This window comes from Erpetoichthys calabaricus, chromosome 4 (genome assembly GCF_900747795.2).
Source record: "Erpetoichthys calabaricus chromosome 4, fErpCal1.3, whole genome shotgun sequence".
NCBI lineage: Eukaryota > Metazoa > Chordata > Cladistia > Polypteriformes > Polypteridae > Erpetoichthys > Erpetoichthys calabaricus.
Window position 1 is genome coordinate 230,714,366 of NC_041397.2, and position 19,119 is coordinate 230,733,484.

Sequence of the window (19,119 nt, forward strand, 5' to 3'; positions counted from 1 at the left end):
GTAGTGTCACTTTGAGTATCAAGCAGAGCATAAATAAGTTTCTCAGCATCTGGGCAGTTACATGATGACACCCAGACTAGCACAACCATGGAGGTAATTGTAGAATGTCTTCCTTCTGCCACAGTAGGTGCTACTGCAGTAGTTGTTTCATTGCTGTTAACTTCATTTGAGATTTCTAAAGTTGATGTTCTTGACCTTGGCACATAGCTATTATCATGAAGACATGCTGGATACCTTTTCTTAGAAAGGTCACAGGAGTGGCAATAATGGCATTCTTTTGCTTTATGTCCAGGCATCAAACACCCGTGACAAAGTTTCCTTTCCTGCACAAATTTCTGTCGTTCATGCATAGCCTTAGATATCAGCCCTAAACAGCCATGGAGCTGATGGCAGTCATCACTGCAGAACATGCACAGAGATCCTACACTGATCTTAGTCAAACTTTGAGTGTCACTGTGTTGTTTTAGTGTTAAAGACACTGGCCTTGTTTCTCTTAGTTTCTCTGAGATTTTGTTCTGAAGCATGAAGAGCAATAATAGAGGTTATCGGATTACGTGCAATCTCTGCTTATGTTGACAGAAAAGCTGCAAATTCCTTACAACCTGGAAACTCTTGAGTCTCTCTTAGGGTTAGTGTAACCTGGCAATTCCACTGAGATGCTAGGTATCAATGAAACAGATACACAGGTAGTTTTTGTGCACATTTCCCATTTTCTTCACAGTCATTCAATATCTGAAGACCCTTAACATGAGGCATCACATCATGACATGCATTTAAAATATCTGAATAATACCTAAGTCAAACAGAATCTTTTGAGTGGATCTTTGGCCAGTTTTTCTCTAAATGCTCTCTGAATGACAAATGGCTAACAACAACAATGGTTTATCTATTCTAATTCATTGGAGGAAGGACAGATGACTGATGAATGTGTCTTTGTTCTGTTACGCTACAGTCAATTGGCAGGATGCTGACCTCTATTGGTTATAAACTTCAAGCTTAGCGTGTGCTGTTCTCAAACCCTTTTCTGGTTGCAGTTCACACTTGTAAGTCTCTAGCTCCCTTCTTTGGTGTTCTTCTATTTGCCGTATTCTCTTTTGCCATCTCCTTTCTTCCAGCATAATTGCAAATTCAGCTTCCTTTGCTGCTAACTTTGCTGCAGCATCTGCCCATTTTTCTGCCATGCATGAAGTTACTGAATTGTTGATGGATCTTCTGTTTACTCTTGAGACTGTAGAACTATAAATGGATCTAGCATATTCGTGATGCAGAAGCTGGCAAAGACAACATTTTTCTCTTTCAGAATTAGATTCACCATCGATGCCAGCTAACCTCTCATATGCAATTTTGGTAATCTCAGCCATCACTGTTTCACATGCATCTACTCTCCGTCTCAAATCTGAAAATGGTTTTGAATTTCTACATAAATGGCTATGACATCATCTTTTCTTTTTTCAAGTTTATCAATCAGTGTAGATAGTTGGCTTTCTGTAATGTCTGTCTTTTGCTGTTCTCTTACCTCACAAGCTTGGATCTTCCACTGATCATACAAATAGTTTAGCCTTTTTTCCTGACTTTGAGCCTCTTCTCTTTGAAATGTAATCGTTTTTTCTGTGGGCTTTTGTTCACGACCAGAGCAATGAGGGCCGGCCCTTTGGAGGTTTTCCAGAATGCTAGTCTGCATCTCTTCACTAATTTGAATCACTGCTAGGCAATCTCTGTATGCATCCTATTCTTCATTTTGAAGCAAATTATCTGGCTCTAAAACCTTTAATTGGAGACTACCAATCTGCTCCTGCAACACTCCCATACTTGAAAGAATATGACCTACTTGAAAGAATATGACCTGGCTCTGTCATCTTACACTAAGTGCGTGAAAGAAAAAGAATCAACCAAAAACTTATATACACGGATAAACCTAATACAATGCAAAGATATCAATATCTCTTAGTTACACTGTTGAAGAATTATGTCAATTTTATAACTTTGAATTAACTATTAAAAACTGTCCTCAAAATTACAAATGAACAATAACCAGTCAGATATTTCACAGTACCCTTATAACAGTAAATACTAATCTTTTAACAGTTAGCAGTTACAGAATAGTCCTTAAAGCCAGCTGCTATCAAAGGGTCAGGATCAATTCCTCTTTATACATATACACACACATATAACAGTTTGTTTTTCTCTTAAACTTATTAGTACCTGTATATCCAGCCTCTTTTTTAATGTTAATATTACTCACAGTGACATTATATCTGTTTATGCCTCCATTTCCCTATTTATCTGAAAAGAGAAGGGTGATCACCTGGATTGTAGCAACTACAGGGGGATAACACTGCTCTCGGTGCCAGGTAAGGTCCATGCTAGGGTTGTCACCTACCAGCAACCGGAACAGTCTGGTTTAACGCCTAAGAAGTCTACCATCGACCTCATCCTGGCACTGGGGGTCCACATGGAGTGCATACATGAATATTGGCAGAGTTTCTTTGCAGCCTTTGTCGATTTTCGTAAAGAGTTTGACATGGTTGATCAAGCTGCCCTGTGGGACATCCTGAGGGTTCGCGAGATCCCCTCGAGGTTGCTGGATATCATGGCCGGCCTGTACACTGGTACTGTGAGTGCTGTGCAGAGTGGAGGCAGGACCTCTGTGTTTTTTCCAGTTGATTCTGGGGTTTATCAGGGGTGTGTTCTTGCTCCTACTCTGTTCAATGCTTGTATGGACTGGGTGTTAGGCAAGGTCTTGGGGGTCCAGTGGCTGTGGGGCATCTGTTGGTGAAGAAAGATTCATGGATCTTGACTTTGCTGACGATGCTGTGATCTTCATGGAGTCAGTGGAGGCTCTGATCGAGGCGCTCAAGAGACTGAGCGAAGAGTCTGAGTGTCTGGGATTGCGAGTGTCCTGGATAAAAACCAAGATCCAGGCCTTTAATGACCTCTTGGGCACAGCCATCAGCAGTATGTCTGTTTGCAGAGAGAATGTCGACCTTCTCGTGAGATTTACTTACCTCAGCAGTGACAATCATGTCTCTGGTGACTCTTCCTATGAAGTCAGTAGACGGATTGGGAGAGCATGGAGGGTCATGAGGTCGCTGGAAAGGGATGTGTGGCGCTCCCAATATCTATGCAAAAGGACGAAGGTCTAAGTCTTTAGAGTCCTGGTGCTTCCTGTCTTGCTATATGGTTGGGAGACATTGACATTATCCAGTGACCTGAGATGAAGACTGGACTCCTTTGGTACTGTGTCTCTCCGGAAAATCCTTGGGTACCGTTGGTTTGACTTTGTGTTGAATGAGCGGTTGCTCATGGAGTCCCAAATGAGGCACATTACCTACATTGTGAGGGAGCATCAGTTACAGCACTATGGCCATGTGGCGCATTTCCCAGACGGTGATCCAGCTCATAAGATCCTCATTGTTGGGGACCTGAGTGGCTGGACCAGGCCAAGGGGTCACCCACGTAACACCTGGCTGCTGCAGATAAAAGGTCATTTCCGGAGGGTGGGACTGGACCACATGTCTGCCTGGGGGGTTGCAAACCGGGATCCCGAGTTGTTTCCTCGTGTAGTGGGTGCAGCAACACACTGTACCAGTGCATGCTCCCCAACTTGACTTGACTTGATGCCTCCATTTGACCATTGCACCAAATCCATACCTCAGCTGCACCTAATGTTTAAGAATCCCTTGCTGAAGCCCTCATATTGAAATCCCTAAAGTGCTAAAGCAGGAACAAGGGCAAGATTCTTGAGGCTCAGGTTTACCTCTCCAGGTGGCTGAGTTCAGAGGTATATTTCAAAGGTTGAATGGCTTGATGACTTCCAACAAGACAGCATTCAGGCATTGAGTGACTGATGGCACAATTGCTAGAAGCAGCAGGGTAGTGTAGTGCTCCCTTTCTTAAGTTCTTCTCTTTCAAATATTATACGTACTTACACCCATTTGCCCAGTAATTATTACAATTTCATATTCCCTCTACACCCCTTTTCCCTCTCTTGTGGTGCCCAGAATATTCCTGGCATGCCACAGTTATTTTGTTTTCTAATTTCCATCTGAATATATCAAATTCAACAAGAACTTTGTTTTCTTGTTCATATACTGTAGTATCTTGCATTCTCAGTGCAAACAAAACTACTTTTACATATGTGTGTGTAAAAGCAGCCATAAAACTCATATATAATTAGACTTTGTCTGTTCAAAATTGAAACAAAGCATAAACATTCTTCCATTTCAGTGTTTTAGTTGAAAATACCCATACATCAAAATAATACACACAATTTACATATATTGTGCAGGTGTACAATTATATTTGCTGAACACTTCAGGCACTAACATAGAGGATACTACACCATCATGGGACTGTGTGTTTCCCCAAAGTTTATGTGTGTTGAGGTGTTTCTGGAAAATGTATTTATCAGACACCAACTTCAAAGACACAGGTAGAGATTACTGCCCCTGGTGGTCCATATGTGCTAGAAATGGAATGCAGGGGTACTCTGGAGTTGCCATTGTGGGGGTTTCTGGTGTCTGTTATTGGCCTGTTCCAGGCAATCCTTTACCATATACAGTAAAATAACTAAAAATATTGTGTAAGAGGAAAAAAAAACTTAAAGGAATTCATCTTTGCAGAGCCTGGGGCTGCCTTAATCCTGTGATGCTCATTCTACTGCTAGTGATTTTACACAAGAAGGATTAGCACTACCTCGTGTCTTGACACAAAGCCATGTGATAAGCTTATGATTCTGGGTTACAGACAATTGCCAGAGGTACAGTAAGCACATGGCTGGTCAGGTCACTTTGAACACTCTCTAACTTTAAAGATCACATTTTTTTATCATGCAGTGGGTTTTTCTTTTTATGAATAAGTTAGTATCATAGGCAACAAATAAGGGAACTGTCCATTGCAAAAAAAAAAAAAAAAAAGTAATTCAGCAATACAAAGAAAAAGGCTCCTCTTTTAACAGTTAAACCATTATAATCCAAATGGGTTCTGTTGATAAAAATGAATAAATATTTAAACTTCTTGTTTTGCTTTACATGAAAAATTGGAACATAATCATCTTCTGAATTATATTGTCATGTATAAAATTATTTATAGTTTTTCGCTTATTGATAAAACTGTGGACACTTCTCTCCTTCATTATTAAAGGATTTAAATCTTTTTTTTATAGTTTTATGTGGAAATACTGAATAGGGTTTGCATTTTATTTACTGTAAATTTATTTCAACATTAGAAAGGACAGGAGTTCTCTTACAACATTTAAAGTATAATTATCGAAAACTATTCCTTTGCTAAAAAAACTTAACTATAATAACTGTAACTATTATTTTTCAGGATTACCCAGGTTATCGCAAAATTTGTTTTTTCTCCTCTCTATGGTCTTGGGCATCTTTTGAGATGAGACCGCCCCACACACTTTTCATACCATCTGCAACCATCTCCAACCACATCTTTCTCAGCTTTCCTCTGGGTTTTCATTCTTTCCTCCTCCATCTTGCTGTACCTCCATCACCTGATCATTCTTTGCCTTTCATCCCACACGATCAAAATAATGTTTGCTTCTCATAACACCTATTGACTCCACAAGGTTTTCTCTTAACTCAGTGTTCTCATCATCTTCTCACTCCGTGACACTCCACACATCCATCTTATTGTTCTTATCTCTGTTCTTTCAATCTTTACTTCATGTTCCACCTTTATTGGCCACGTCTCAGTCCCACTGAGCATATTGCTCCTCACAGAGCTTTCATAAACCTTCTATGCCTGAGAGGCACCTTTAGACATTGGAATGGGGAATTTGCACCTTTGACCCTTGCTATCACTGCAGTGCCCATAGTTGCATACAGCATGCAACCTAAGTAGCAGAACTTCCCTACTTTCTCTGAAACAACTATATTGCCGATATCTAAATGTACACTAATAATAGAAGCATACTGCCCCACTCTCAGATACTTTCCACAAACACAAGTTTCACTTGCCGCCTGCAGACTGCCCTTTAAATCACTATTTCTTTTATACACTCACCTCTGAGAACCTCAGCAATGGATTGAATCATTCCCAACTCCTCTACTGCACATACCACACAGAAATGAATCCACCTCCATGTTTCCTGCTCCAACACCTCAGACCATCACCTTGGTCTTTCCTATATTTACCTTGAAGCATTTTGCTTCTAATTCCATTGCAGTATCTTCTGCTTCTATTCTGCTTCACATTTTACCAAAAACAGATGCTCATTTGCATACAAGAGCTCTAATATCAATCGTTCATACATTTTCCTATACTCCATCTCTATCAATCATAAAAAGTGAAAAATAATAAAAATAATTGATAAAAAAAACCATGATTTTCAGTTTTCTTCCTTTTTTGTCAATTTGGTGCATATTTCAGAAAGTTTAGTTGTTTGTTATATTAATTTGGTTTATTTATTTGTTCTGTAAAAAGCCAAATTTCCACTTAGGGCAAAAAAGGTTCTATCTGTCCATCTATTGATCAAAAATATGTTTAGTTTTTGCAATATCCACTGTTTTCTCATTTTATTTTTAATTTCACTTTTTCTTTGGAGTTTACACCTTTAGTGGAGTGCTGACAACTGATGATGAGCTGAGTAGACACCAGCGCAAACAACACAAAATGCTAATGGGCAGCCATTTCACTATTAGCCCCTTGTGTGCTTATTAGTAAAAAATTGCTTAAATAACCAAAACACACATATAATAATAATAATAATAATAATTCATTACATTTAATATAAACAAACAATTCTTATCAATCTAACTGACATAAATTCTTAATTTATTCTGTAAATATTTAGTATATCCAGTTTGTAATTATTGGATTGATACAAAACATAAACTGGAAACTACCAGCTTGCTCAATTAAGGTCAGAGTCTAGTTACAAGCAGAAGGACTGAACTGCTCTAGAGAAACTTCCAGAAACACAGATACAAATTGCTCATAACTTTTCATTTATATTAGTTGCTTTTCAAATAAGATATTACTATTGAATCATTACTCATTGGAATACTATATAAATACCAGCTTTAGAAACTGTAGCTGACCTTTCTAACTACTGTGTATATCTATGAAATTTGCTAATCTCCGTATTGCCAAAAGTGACTTAAAGACCCTTAGAGCTTAAACATAGAGCCCTCTGTCTCTGGCTTGAATTAGAAGTAATTGAACTCAATTGGTAACAATAACAGGCAGGAAAATCTAATCGAGGAACTCACTAAATTCTATAAACCGTCTGTTAAAAAAGGATAAAGATTCATTTTAAACACAAAAATAAATGTGCATGGAGGCGCAGAAAGTAAAAGATGGTTTTCCAGCACATTAGATACAAAGCTGCTTAATTTCATGGCAAGCACGTGAGAGCAGTGGGCTGGGAGAGAAGGGGTGAGGGAGGATACGCGCTACTTAACTTGCCAACTAATTTTAAGTCCCACAATCTAAAGTGTGCGTCTCCTACTGGAAACGATGCCGATCGGTACCTTTCTTTGCCTGCTGGCTCTGGTGCGCCTCTCCCAGCAGCAGTTCCCAAGGGCGTGTGCCACTGCTGAGGCTCTTCTCAGTAAGGAGTGCTGTCCCATATGGGAAGGCGACGGCTCCCAGTGTGGACAGGTTTCTGGCAGAGGGTCTTGCCAGGATGTCACCATCTCGGATGCCCCTGACGGGCCGCAGTTCCCCCATTCTGGCGTGGACGATAGAGAGCAATGGCCTATGGTTTTCTACAATCGTACCTGTCAATGCGCCGGTAATTTCATGGGCTTCAATTGTGCCGATTGTAAATTTGGTTTTTTTGGCCCAAACTGTGAGGAATGGAAAGTGTCCATCAGAAGGAACATTTTACACCTGACTTCGGCCGAAAAGAATAAATTCATCGCCTACCTCAACTTGGCTAAGAATACCATCAGTAAAGACTTTGTCATTGCCACCGGTACTTACAGCCAAATGAACAACGGCTCCAACCCATTGTTCCGAGACATCAATGTCTACGACCTCTTTGTATGGATGCACTACTACACTTCACGAGATGCCTTACTTGGGGGCACCGATAATGTATGGCGGGATATCGACTTTGCCCATGAGGCCCCAGCTTTCCTACCTTGGCACCGAGCCTTTCTGCTGCTCTGGGAACACGAAATAAGGAAACTGAGTGGCGATGATAGCTTCACTATTCCTTACTGGGACTGGAGAGACGCGGAAAGCTGCGACGTGTGCACAGACGAATACATGGGGGGTCGCAATCCTACTAACCCCAACATCCTCAGCCCGGCTTCCTTCTTCTCTTCGTGGCAAGTAAGACCTGTTTTTTTTTTTCTTCTTCCCATTACCATATTAGACTGCAGCTACAACAGGTCTTTGACGTAAAGCAGAACTGAAAACAGTTCAATTAATATTCTGGCGTTTAGGTGGCAAAAATACAGAGGTTCACTGCCCAGCTTATTGTTTCGATTAAAACCAGTGCTATTTTGAACCATTCATTTTCTGTCCTATAGTTCATGCGCCGTGGCGGCTGGTGTCTAAGATGTCATTAGGTGTTGAGCACAAACCAACTCCAAACTGAGAGCCAGGCCGTCAGAGAGCATACTCGCGTATGCATACACACTGGCTCCAGTCGGACCATTTGGAATTACCAAGTAACTTGCCACACATGTTTGAGATGAGAGAGAAAACCAGAGTACACCAAGAAAACCCAGTAAAAACAAAGGGAGAACACGCGATCTCTTAATTCATGTTTTGTAATACTTTTCAGCAGAGATCTATACCATCAAGCATTTTAGGTGTCTTTCGTTATTTTCAAAACTGAGAACATCTGATTAGTAAGTTGTACGTGTATGAAAAACAGAAAATGATACATTGCAAATTATTCATTGGTATATTTATTTCATATGTAAACTAGGTTAAATAAGCGGACGCTAGCTGAAAGCTGTCAAAGTATTTAAAGTCTGATTGGCATAAATCACCCTAGTTGTAAAAGTCTGATGTAAGATCAGCAACGCTAAGTTTGGTTTGGGGGGAGGGCAAAAAAAAAGCTTTCTTACAGGTTTATAATGTCAAGTGTCTTTATGGACTTTCTACGTTCTGTGTGTACGTGGATTTTCGTCAGAGTACGATGTTTGCTTTATATTTATTTTTCTCCTGTTATCAAATATGTCGTTAACCCTAAATGTGGGTGTGCTGCTGCCAAATTAAATTCTTGGTTCCAATCTGTCGGGATCAGTTCCGCCTCCTCTGATCTGTCATTAGATTAGGCAGGTAAAGAGCATGTTTGGATGGATGAACGTCGTCTGCTATCAGTCTATACTAGAAATCCCGAAAAAAAAAAAATCAATACGATAACGCAGAGAAGCAAATCTGCTACTTTTTACAGAGGTCACTCAATTTAAAGAATTCTTTAAAATATATATATATAAGAATATGGGCTCTCTCTTTAACATGTTGTAATTCAAGATAAGTCTGTTGCGTTTTATTAATTCATGCTTATACAGCCCGTTTTAAGTAGCGCGGTCGTATGAAAAGTTCTGCAGACAGCTTTTTACTTTTTCATTAATGCATATTTTACGTGATGGGTAATATTAGTGTTACTGCCTAGGAACTAAAGAGGAGGTAGCAAATGCCTCTTAAAACATGTCAAAATGTGTGCGTCATAGTACCAGCGATTTTGAAATTGTCTGTATTTATTTTCACGAGATTCATTTTTTTTCTTTTAGAAGTGACCTCTTCCACAACTGACGGGCTTAGTGGCTTACTAAGTTGTTCGTTGACGATTGATTGAGTAGGAACATTTAAATCAAGTTTACAGTTATTGTGAATGCGGTATCATTTGCCATGTTTACAATTCATGAATCTCTTAAACACGACGAAATATGTAACTATTCATTATCAGTCAAGTCTAACTCGAGTAACACAGCAGTTAATGTTACTGTCACACAGTTCAACGGTCTTGGGTTCAAATCCCTGTCCAGAAATTGTCTTTGTTCAGTTAGCACAGTATGTTTATGTCTCAGAGAGGTTTTGGACACTCCAGTCAGATTCTATTAACAGGCAGAACATAATTTAATAATCCATAATTTCAAAATTAAAAAAAATAATAATTTCAATGAAGTTCAATGAAAAGTTATTTCAATGAAGCCTGGCTTCAGACCCCTCTGTGGCTGATCCAGCTACAGGATCCTGTCATCTCATTCTAGGGTTGGAGGTCTAAATTAGAGAGTTTTTGCAAAGGGCAATGTGTGCATGAAAAGGTAGATACGGATGCTGAGCATAAATAAATAAATGTAGCTGCATTTGTCTTACTATCCAATTAATGAGTGTATGACGTAAACAGTAAAAACTCTTCTGTTAATGAAGTATTTGGAGCATTTATGTGCACGTATCCCACTATGCAATGACTCTGTACTTCAGATCTCCAGCCACAGGCCCGTGTGATATCATAGGGCTCTGTGGGCCGTTCTGCAGCCAGACCCTGCTCCAGTATTTGAGTAAGTAGTTTCTAAAAATGAATGAAAAAATTCATTTTTATAATAGGGTTTGCAAAAGTATACATTGGGTTGTTGGAGAGGTATATATTTGTGGAGAAGGTTCAGGTAGGTCCTGATTTGTAGAGCACTAATATAATTTATCAATATGCATATTGATATTCTGAATTTGTGTATATGGTCATAGCAACTCAAGGAAGCATGAGACGTCGGCCCATAGCAGAGTACCCATCTAGACATATCCATTCTTGGCTATATGGTATTCATATTATATGCACATGACTTTGGGTAGTGGCAGTAAACTTGCTAAACTGCATGGAGAACATGAAAATTCCAGACAGAAAATGGTAGGCTACAGTGTGGTCAATATCCACTTGGCAGTTCATAAAAAATTGTTGTAGTGCTAATGAAACATTTTGTTATCCCTTTCTGAAGTGGGCAGCTCCAGCTGTAAAGTGCCATGGTGAGTGCTTATTTTTCTTTTAAACTGGTTGCCCTAAAGAAAACAAAAAGAAATCTGCACTTCATTGAACATCTCCTTTCTGAGATGGCAGTTGAATTATCAGATCTCATGATTTAGGCCAACTGGCTACCAACCCTACTTGGGCATTCCAATATATCAGAAGTACATATGCCAGACGGTATAAACAGAAGAATTTAACTCCATTTGCTGTTGATTCAAAGCCCCAGAAACCCGTTGACACATTTCATGATCTAAGGACATTAGAATGTTAATTATCGGTGGGTTACCTTGATATTTGTGTACTGTTTAGGAAAATGGTGTCTGTAAGATGCTTTTTCCTTCCCCTTCATTACCCATCAGTCCTAAAGATTTACAAACACTAACACTTTATAAGACACACAACATTTTCTTGATTGAGTACATGTATATTAGGAATTTCATACATGGTAGAGTGCAAGGAGGACCAAACTTAACTAAATAAAATTCCATGTTACTAGTAGGCCTTAGTTTCTAATTGAGCAACTGATTGGAATGAAAGTTTGGAGTCACTGGTAAACTGCAGGGCCATGGGGTGCTTGCACTACTTCATTTGAAAACACTTTTGTCGCCCACATAATTCCCATTAAGACTGCAAAACATACTATTACGAAGAATATTTGTAGCTGTGCAGCAAAGTCTTTACAAATGGAATGTGCCTTCATAAAACGTAATACATTATCCATAAATGCTAAATACCATACTTAGCTTGACATAATATGAAACAATTGAACTATTGTTCTTTGAAAGTGTTTTGAAATGTATATTTGTCAATATTCCTGGACTGTCTGATGAATGCATAAAATATACTTTTTTTTTTTTTTGGTGCCCTAGGATAATTTCTTTGCCCTCTGACAGTATTGGGGGGCAAACATCATAAGAGTCCAAGTTCAGCACTAGCAGAGAACTTGTTCAAAACATAAGATTTATTTCAAGTAAAGATGTAAATTCTTAATGTGCGTTATTTAGAAGTACACTTCTCAATTACAGCCTTAGAGAGAGAGCAGTAAATATTTAAACACACAAATATAATATATTTAAAAAAGCAATGGCTCATTCACTTTAATTCTGCTTTTCCTAATGAGGATCACGGTGGCAATACACTGTGCTGTGCTGAGCTGTCCAGGCTGACCTCTTTGCAGTGACAAGTCCCTGGACACAGTCCATCATGAGCAAGAGAATCCTTTTCCAAAGTGTCATGGGTCTGTTCTTGACTCTTTCATCTAGTGGGCCATGTCTAGTATAGCCTAATTAAATTCCCTAACCTCCTCAGATGCCACATCTTGATCGAGAAAAGTGGTCCTTTTCTGGAGATTTAGCCCAGCAAAACTAGCATCCATGAAACTCCACACACTTGCATTTTCCAATAAAACATATGTATTTTGTTCCCGATGGAAATCAATAACCCATGACTTCACAAATATCTGAGCAAGAACAAAAAGTTAATCCATTCTTACACAGCAAGCACAGAGTCTGCATTACTCTCCATTAACTTTAGTATCAATGAGTGTCTGTTCCAGTATCCTAGCATGATCATTGAAGGTTATGCTGAGAAGTGTGATCCCTTAAAATTAGAATGCATCTTTCGTGGTTTTTTTTTTAAAAAAAAAAATGGTGACCACCATTACAGTCTGCAAGTCTTCAGGCCTGTCTTTCAACAGTGAAGAAGTGTGTTAAGCAGAACAACCCAATAACTTTCAGTTCCTTTGAACATTTTATGATAGAACCTATCCAATCCAGCAGACCATCCAGAACCTTTCAGTGGCTGTGATGCTGCATCCTACAAGAAGGACATCTACCCAGAATCTAGGAGTTTTTTCAAGTGTTTTCGTAACATCTCAACATTTTCCTTATTCATGATCAAAGTATTCCCACTCTTTACCGAGAAGAGCCAAGCTAGTGTCCCATCTACTCTTTCCAAATTGTGGAATGGTTTGCCAGGACCATGTTGAGTCCATCTGCCATGGCCTTGGCAAACTTTTACCACACCTGGGCCTTTGCTTGCAGCTACTGTCTTATTGATTTACCACCACCTCTCTGTCAGATCTGAAGATTGTCATGCTTATATTGTTCAGAAGGCTTTTTGGTACTTGTGTGTTATAACCCCGCCACTCAACCCAGATAGCGCTTCTCTATTACTTATCAACATTAGATTTTGCAACAGAAGTAATGTTTCAAAAGCAATTAAAAATCAAATTATACGTATTCTTGTTTTTTGTTTTGTAAATAAACGTTGTAAAGTTTTTCTCGTGTCTGTGGCGGGGTTATAACATACAAGTACCAGCTTTTTTTCCTGCATCTTTGGTGTTGTCCACCAGTGGGTCCAAGGATTGCATAAATAATAGATATCAAGAACCTTTTGGCACTTCCTTCCATTACAGGAGCCTTAAATTGCATGGGAGGCTCTTATAGAGGTTAGAATTGAGAACTTCTCAAATAACGACCAGAAGTAGTCATTCCTTTCGCCCTTTCACAAGATGTGTTTTCCAGGTCTGGAAACTTGACAATTTGGTAATAAGACAGTAGATCTTCACATCTTTTGTCTACATTTTCTGAACATATAGCTTCCAATTGGATGATAGAAATGCAATATCTATTTATTGAACTTTAGGCGGAGGAATTCTAGTACCAAGTACGGTAGTGAGTTCTCACTTGTACAAATGGTCTTTTTTATGGACAATCTATTGCAAACACAAACGTAATCCTAATCCATCATTCAAAATCCTGTCATGCAGGCAGTTTTCTCAAGCATGCCCTTTTATTAGTCTTCCTAATAATAATTATGAATACTGAAGTTTCCCAGTAGAACTACAGAGTCCACTGAAAAGAGTAAACAATCTTCCTCCAATAGTTGCTATATAAATGGTTTATATCCAAAAGGAAAACTTTCCCATTATGCAATTCAAAGTTGCATTGCCGTGGTGTTAACTGGTACAATTTCTAACTGTACATCTTCCATCTGGAGTTGTGAGAGTCCCTGTATCTGCCTCAAGCCTTTTTTTGTGGTGTAGCTCCAGAGTAGAAGGAAAAATTTGCTCAAGAATCATGGTTACATAGCTCATAGTGTTCTTAAAGATTACTCTGTTAAAGTTGTGTTTGTTAACTTTCCATAGAAACTCCTCCTGTTTCCCTGCCTCTCATGTTTCTAAAAGTCTGTTTCCATTGTCAACATCTGTTATGTATTAGATGTGCCAACATTCTAAAAGGGAAACTGTTTTATGCAGGTACCGCTCACTAAGTCCTCAGACTTGGTCTACAGTACATTCCCTGAGTTCAAGGGGTAGAAAATTTGAAAAGGTGCTATGTGTAAAATATGACCAGTTGTTTGTGACAAATCGAAGGACAGATGGAAATACAGATGGAATAAAGTATACAGATTGGACAGATAAACAACTCTGTACAGATTAATCTGAAAAAATGAGTAATTTTCATGCTAAAGTGGCAAATTTATTTATAAAGACTGTTGTTTTTATTGCTTGCACAGTGGGTAGGGTACAAGCTCACAATCTGATTTGGAGTGGGAGTGATGAAGATGGTGGTTGTACAAATCCACAGCAAATCCTCATTATAAACGCAGTGCTTGCATATCAATTTGTTTTCCCAATGCAAAATGTAAAATTGTCCATGTGAGCTTATTTTGGTTTGTCCCAGTTTCCTTTCCCTATGGCTGTTATTCTGAATTTACAATATGTCTTAATTTCTTTTATAGTTGGAATATTCACAATTAAAGTTACAAATGTGTCTACTCAGTTTTGTTACTGCAGACACCACTGGGGGAACAGCCAGTGCAGTAAATAATGTAACTGCATCTTTTCCATGGAAATTAAGAGAGAAATGGCCATTATGATATTGTCTGCTGTTGCTTGGAGTAGATCTATAATGATACAGCCATGGTCACAAACAAATGATTAATAATTATAATGTGACAATTTGGTGCATTCAATACATTTTGTAAAGGAAACCTAATGAGAAGATAAAAGCCACATAAATAAAATTGAATCAAATCTCATTTATTCTGCCATCATGTGCTTTGGTAATTGTCACAGTTGCTACACACCTAAACTTCCTGTCTTGTTCTCGTAGAGAATTTCCAGTTAGCACTTTGAGAAGAATGTGAGGTCACTGCTGATTTGATCCTCACAAAAAGCAATTAATCTTTCTCACAGAAAATTAACACTCCTTAAATGCATATTGGTTTGCTTCAAATACAGAAATGTCAAACTTTCCATTTCAGAATGAGGGAATTGTTTTATTTTGTACAGTATTTTGAACAAATGCTGAGGGGGTCATATTTATGACTCCGTTTGGGCAAGATATCTCAGAACTGCCTGACTAGGAGCTTCTGGGGATTTATGTGGATTTTTTCCACCAGAAAGGTTATATTTTTTTTTTCTATTTCCTATAGTATGTGCACAGAGCATTAGTGTATGTGGAACAGACAAATTTTCTGAATGAAATAAATTGAAATTGATCCATGACTAAAGGGAAACAAACAAAAAAAATTGGGAGCTACAATCTATGTGAACGTTTTATGCAGGCACATCAGTACTGAAAGGAACATTGTTCTGCATGATAAAAGCAATTTCACACAGAAAACACAGAGCAAAGTAACACATTTATGTCCATTAAAGGTGTGCTTTCTGTCAGTAACAAAATAAAAAAGGCATTTAGGATAGAATGATTTTTTTTTTTTTTTTGCACTATGTAAGCTTCTATTGGAGAGTGATTGACAATCTTTTCCATCAGTGTTTGTCATGTGCATGCTGTACACTGACTTGCTGCCACCCTGACACCTTTATTTCTTTTGCACTGTACATGGACCATATCTTCATGATGCATTAATTCAAACAAGCCTTGGATGCAAACACAATTTGTGCCTGCTCTTTGAAAAGTTTTTGTGAATGACAGAAGAAGTGGACTGACTGGGTCTTTTTTTTTTTTTAACAAATCTACCAAGAATTTATTACAATTTATACTGTAACTAAGCTGCATATTTGCCTCAGTAGCCATAAGTTCTGATTAGGCTGTATTTTTTTTTTTTTTTGGATATGCCTACAGTATTTAAGAGAATTTGTATCCAGTGTAGGAATAATTACAAAATTAAAATTAAATCGAAGCTCCTTACCAATTATCTTATGGGGATTACTAAATGCTTTTTTGAATTTTTTATTCTCCATTATATCTTGAAGCCATTAGGCCTTTTCTAACTAATTTTTTTTTTCCGGAACATTTCCTTGCCTAGGTGAAGCAAGACAGACAGACAGACATCTCACCTGAAGGAGGTTTTGGAATCTATGAGCTATATAAGGTCTCCAAGTCACAATGTCCTGCTTCCTGAAGCAGGTCAATACTTTTTGGCGATATTTCCAACCCCACTTCCTCAGATATTGAATGCTGTCATCTCATCCATCAAAGAGAACTCTTTAATAACTCTCACCATGGTTACTCTTAAAGTGTGAAGCCATCTAATTGTTCCAATTACTGTTCAATTTAGTGATGTGACACTAAATGATGGAGAATCATCTTCTTCTTCTTTTATGCCCAGGGTATCCGAAAACAAGAATAGTTACTGTTACAGCAGCTCCATTCACTAACACTGTCAACAACAGTGTATGCAAAGGAGGTCTTTTATTAAATTGTCTTACAGGACACACACTGCCAGTTTAACCAGCAAACCCAGATCTTTATAAAGCAGCCTAAAAGAACAAATTACAGCATGTCGCACATGCGCCACATATAGCATTACAAAATAATACCTGCAATAACATTTCAAAACAGTGGTTGCCTCCTATAATACTGTAGCAATGGATGGATTTCTCTGCTCTTTACATGGCTCTTTGAGGTGACTCGCTATCCTTGAAAGGACTGCTCACCTTTTGCCACACTAGTTGGAAAAGCATGCAACTTTGCAGGCTTGCCATTTATATAGGTGCCCCTGCCACTGATAATGTAATGCCAGCTCATACTTGGATGACTCATCCCAGGCTGAGGAAACTCATCAAACTCCAATAGCTGGTCATCCATTAGTTGGTTCATTGCCACCAGACTCAATTTATTTGCAATCTCAGTGCAACAGATAACATTCATTTTCTACATATTCTTAATACACAATAACCACTTGGTTATTATAACCTAGGTGTCTTTCTTGCCTTCAATGGAAAGAAGACTTTTGTCTGTCTGCCTGAATTTAAATTTTCTCTAGAATAGATAATTTTTGATAAGTCAGAGTTGAGAAAGTATTCAAGTCACTTAAACTCTATATATTTTTTGTTTTCCTTCTGCTGTGTACAACTAGATTCAATGCTCAGCATGAAAGGGAACTCAAAATACACTGCAGCCCCTGTTAAGTTTTTCTTGCTTCTTCTAGAGTTTAAAGCCAGTGGTAGCTACATATGTTAATTTACGTTTCCTTTAATTTAAGTTCTGCTTTAGGCCCATAATGTTACATTCTGTGTGGAAGTATGACTTGCAATTGTTACCCCTATTTTTCTTGGAAAGCAATTTTAAAAAATCTTACTAAGAAAGAAAGATCCAAACTGTTAATACTCAATTTAAATCTGTACAATGCCTGTACCTCAGGCAATGTATTTCTTATATCTTGTACCTTATTGCTTCGGGCAGCTGACCCAAATGCCATGTCTGCTCTGTAAATAACCTAGTAGTTTTTCACATGTTCTAGGATTGTCCTCCACTCCTGCTGTATCTGACCCTTTTCTCTCTCTACTGACATTCCTTTTCAGGTCATATCAGTCTCCTGAGGATGATTGTTGCCAAATTACCCCTGGGCTTTTGCTAGAAGTCCTCATTTTTGGCTCTCTATTAACTTGTGTGAAACCTGTTCCTTTAATCTGGTTTTGCTTGAAGTCTCTTCAGTTCAAATCAATGGGTTATCCAGCCACAATATCAAGAAGAGGCAATCAACTGCACACCTACCTGTTACCTACAGTAACTGGATGGAGTTGGGGTTATGATGTCTATCCTTTTGTGTGCACTTTATTTTGTCCTTTTCCTCTAGTGTCTACCACGTAAGGTATGCCTTTTTTGAGGCAGCTTTGATTTTTCGTTCCTTTTTATTTCAGCATATTTGCATTTAGGAATGGTGGGAAGGAAGTTTTCTTATTGTTGCATATAGAAAGATTGGGCTAATTTAGGTGTTTTCAGAATTGTTTTTTTATATATTGTTTGTCTTGATCCTTGTCTTACCACATTTGGGTGTGCTAATGGAGATGTTTGGCAAGTAAAACATGCTTTACTAAATTGAGCTTCCTCTAAATATTAAGTAAATGTGATTCATTATTTTAATTATGGCCGTTTTAATTGTTGATTGTTTTTTATAATCTTTACTAATGAACTTGAAGCCTTTTGCTTGTTCGTATATAACATGATATTTTCAGTCTTTTTAAAATGGGATGATTTGAGGTATTTTGCTTTGTTGCTATAAAGCATGTCCTGCTTTTTTGAGGTGATTTTAAAGTTATCTTCTGAAAACCTCACTTGTTGTGGGTGTGTGTGTTTTATTTTTTATTTTGTTTAATGACACATGGCTCATTAATGAGCAGATTCTGCTGTTACAAGTAATGTATTGGTTTACTCTAAGGATCTGCAGTAATGGGAATATTCCCTGAGAGAGTTGGATGGCGCACATTTATTTTCACTTGGTGCCTTATGCATTTATTTCAATAAAACGAAGGATGCTAGGCATTACACCATTAATTTGACTGGGTAATTGTATATGTGCAACAGTAATGAGATTGAGTAAGAAACGATTGCCAAGTCAATTTGTAAAGTGATTTGCTTGGAAACGGAAACAGTTCAGTAATCGCCATAAAACTGTGGTACAGAATTGCAGTTATTTGAGGTTTCCTTATTTATATTTCATTATGCAAAAAGGAAGAAAAGAGACACTTGCAAATATGAAAAAAACATGGCAATGAAGCAAATTAATATATATTATTAATATAATGAAATACACGGCGGATTGAAGCCTGTCATGTTTTGAAATATCCTCTGAAGTTGCACTCCATCATCATGATATTAGAGTGAATTCCATGAGTGCTAAGAACGGACTAATGCTTAAGTAACATATGTCAGTTCCAGCTGCAAAAGTGGCAACAGTTCAATCTTTGTAAAGTGGCATATACT

At 38.1% G+C, this 19,119-nt stretch overlaps 1 protein-coding gene across 1 annotated transcript in view; it reads left to right on the forward strand.

The window, feature by feature from the left end:
* Positions 1-7,220: 7,220 nt before the first annotated feature.
* The window catches only part of tyr (tyrosinase), a 39,163-nt gene continuing 27,264 nt past the window's right edge, over positions 7,221-19,119 (forward strand). Inside the window, exon 1 of the mRNA XM_028800416.2 lies at positions 7,221-8,295. Within this exon, the coding sequence (XP_028656249.1) occupies positions 7,474-8,295 (822 nt within the window). The 5' untranslated portion in view covers positions 7,221-7,473. The remainder of the gene's footprint in view (positions 8,296-19,119) is intronic.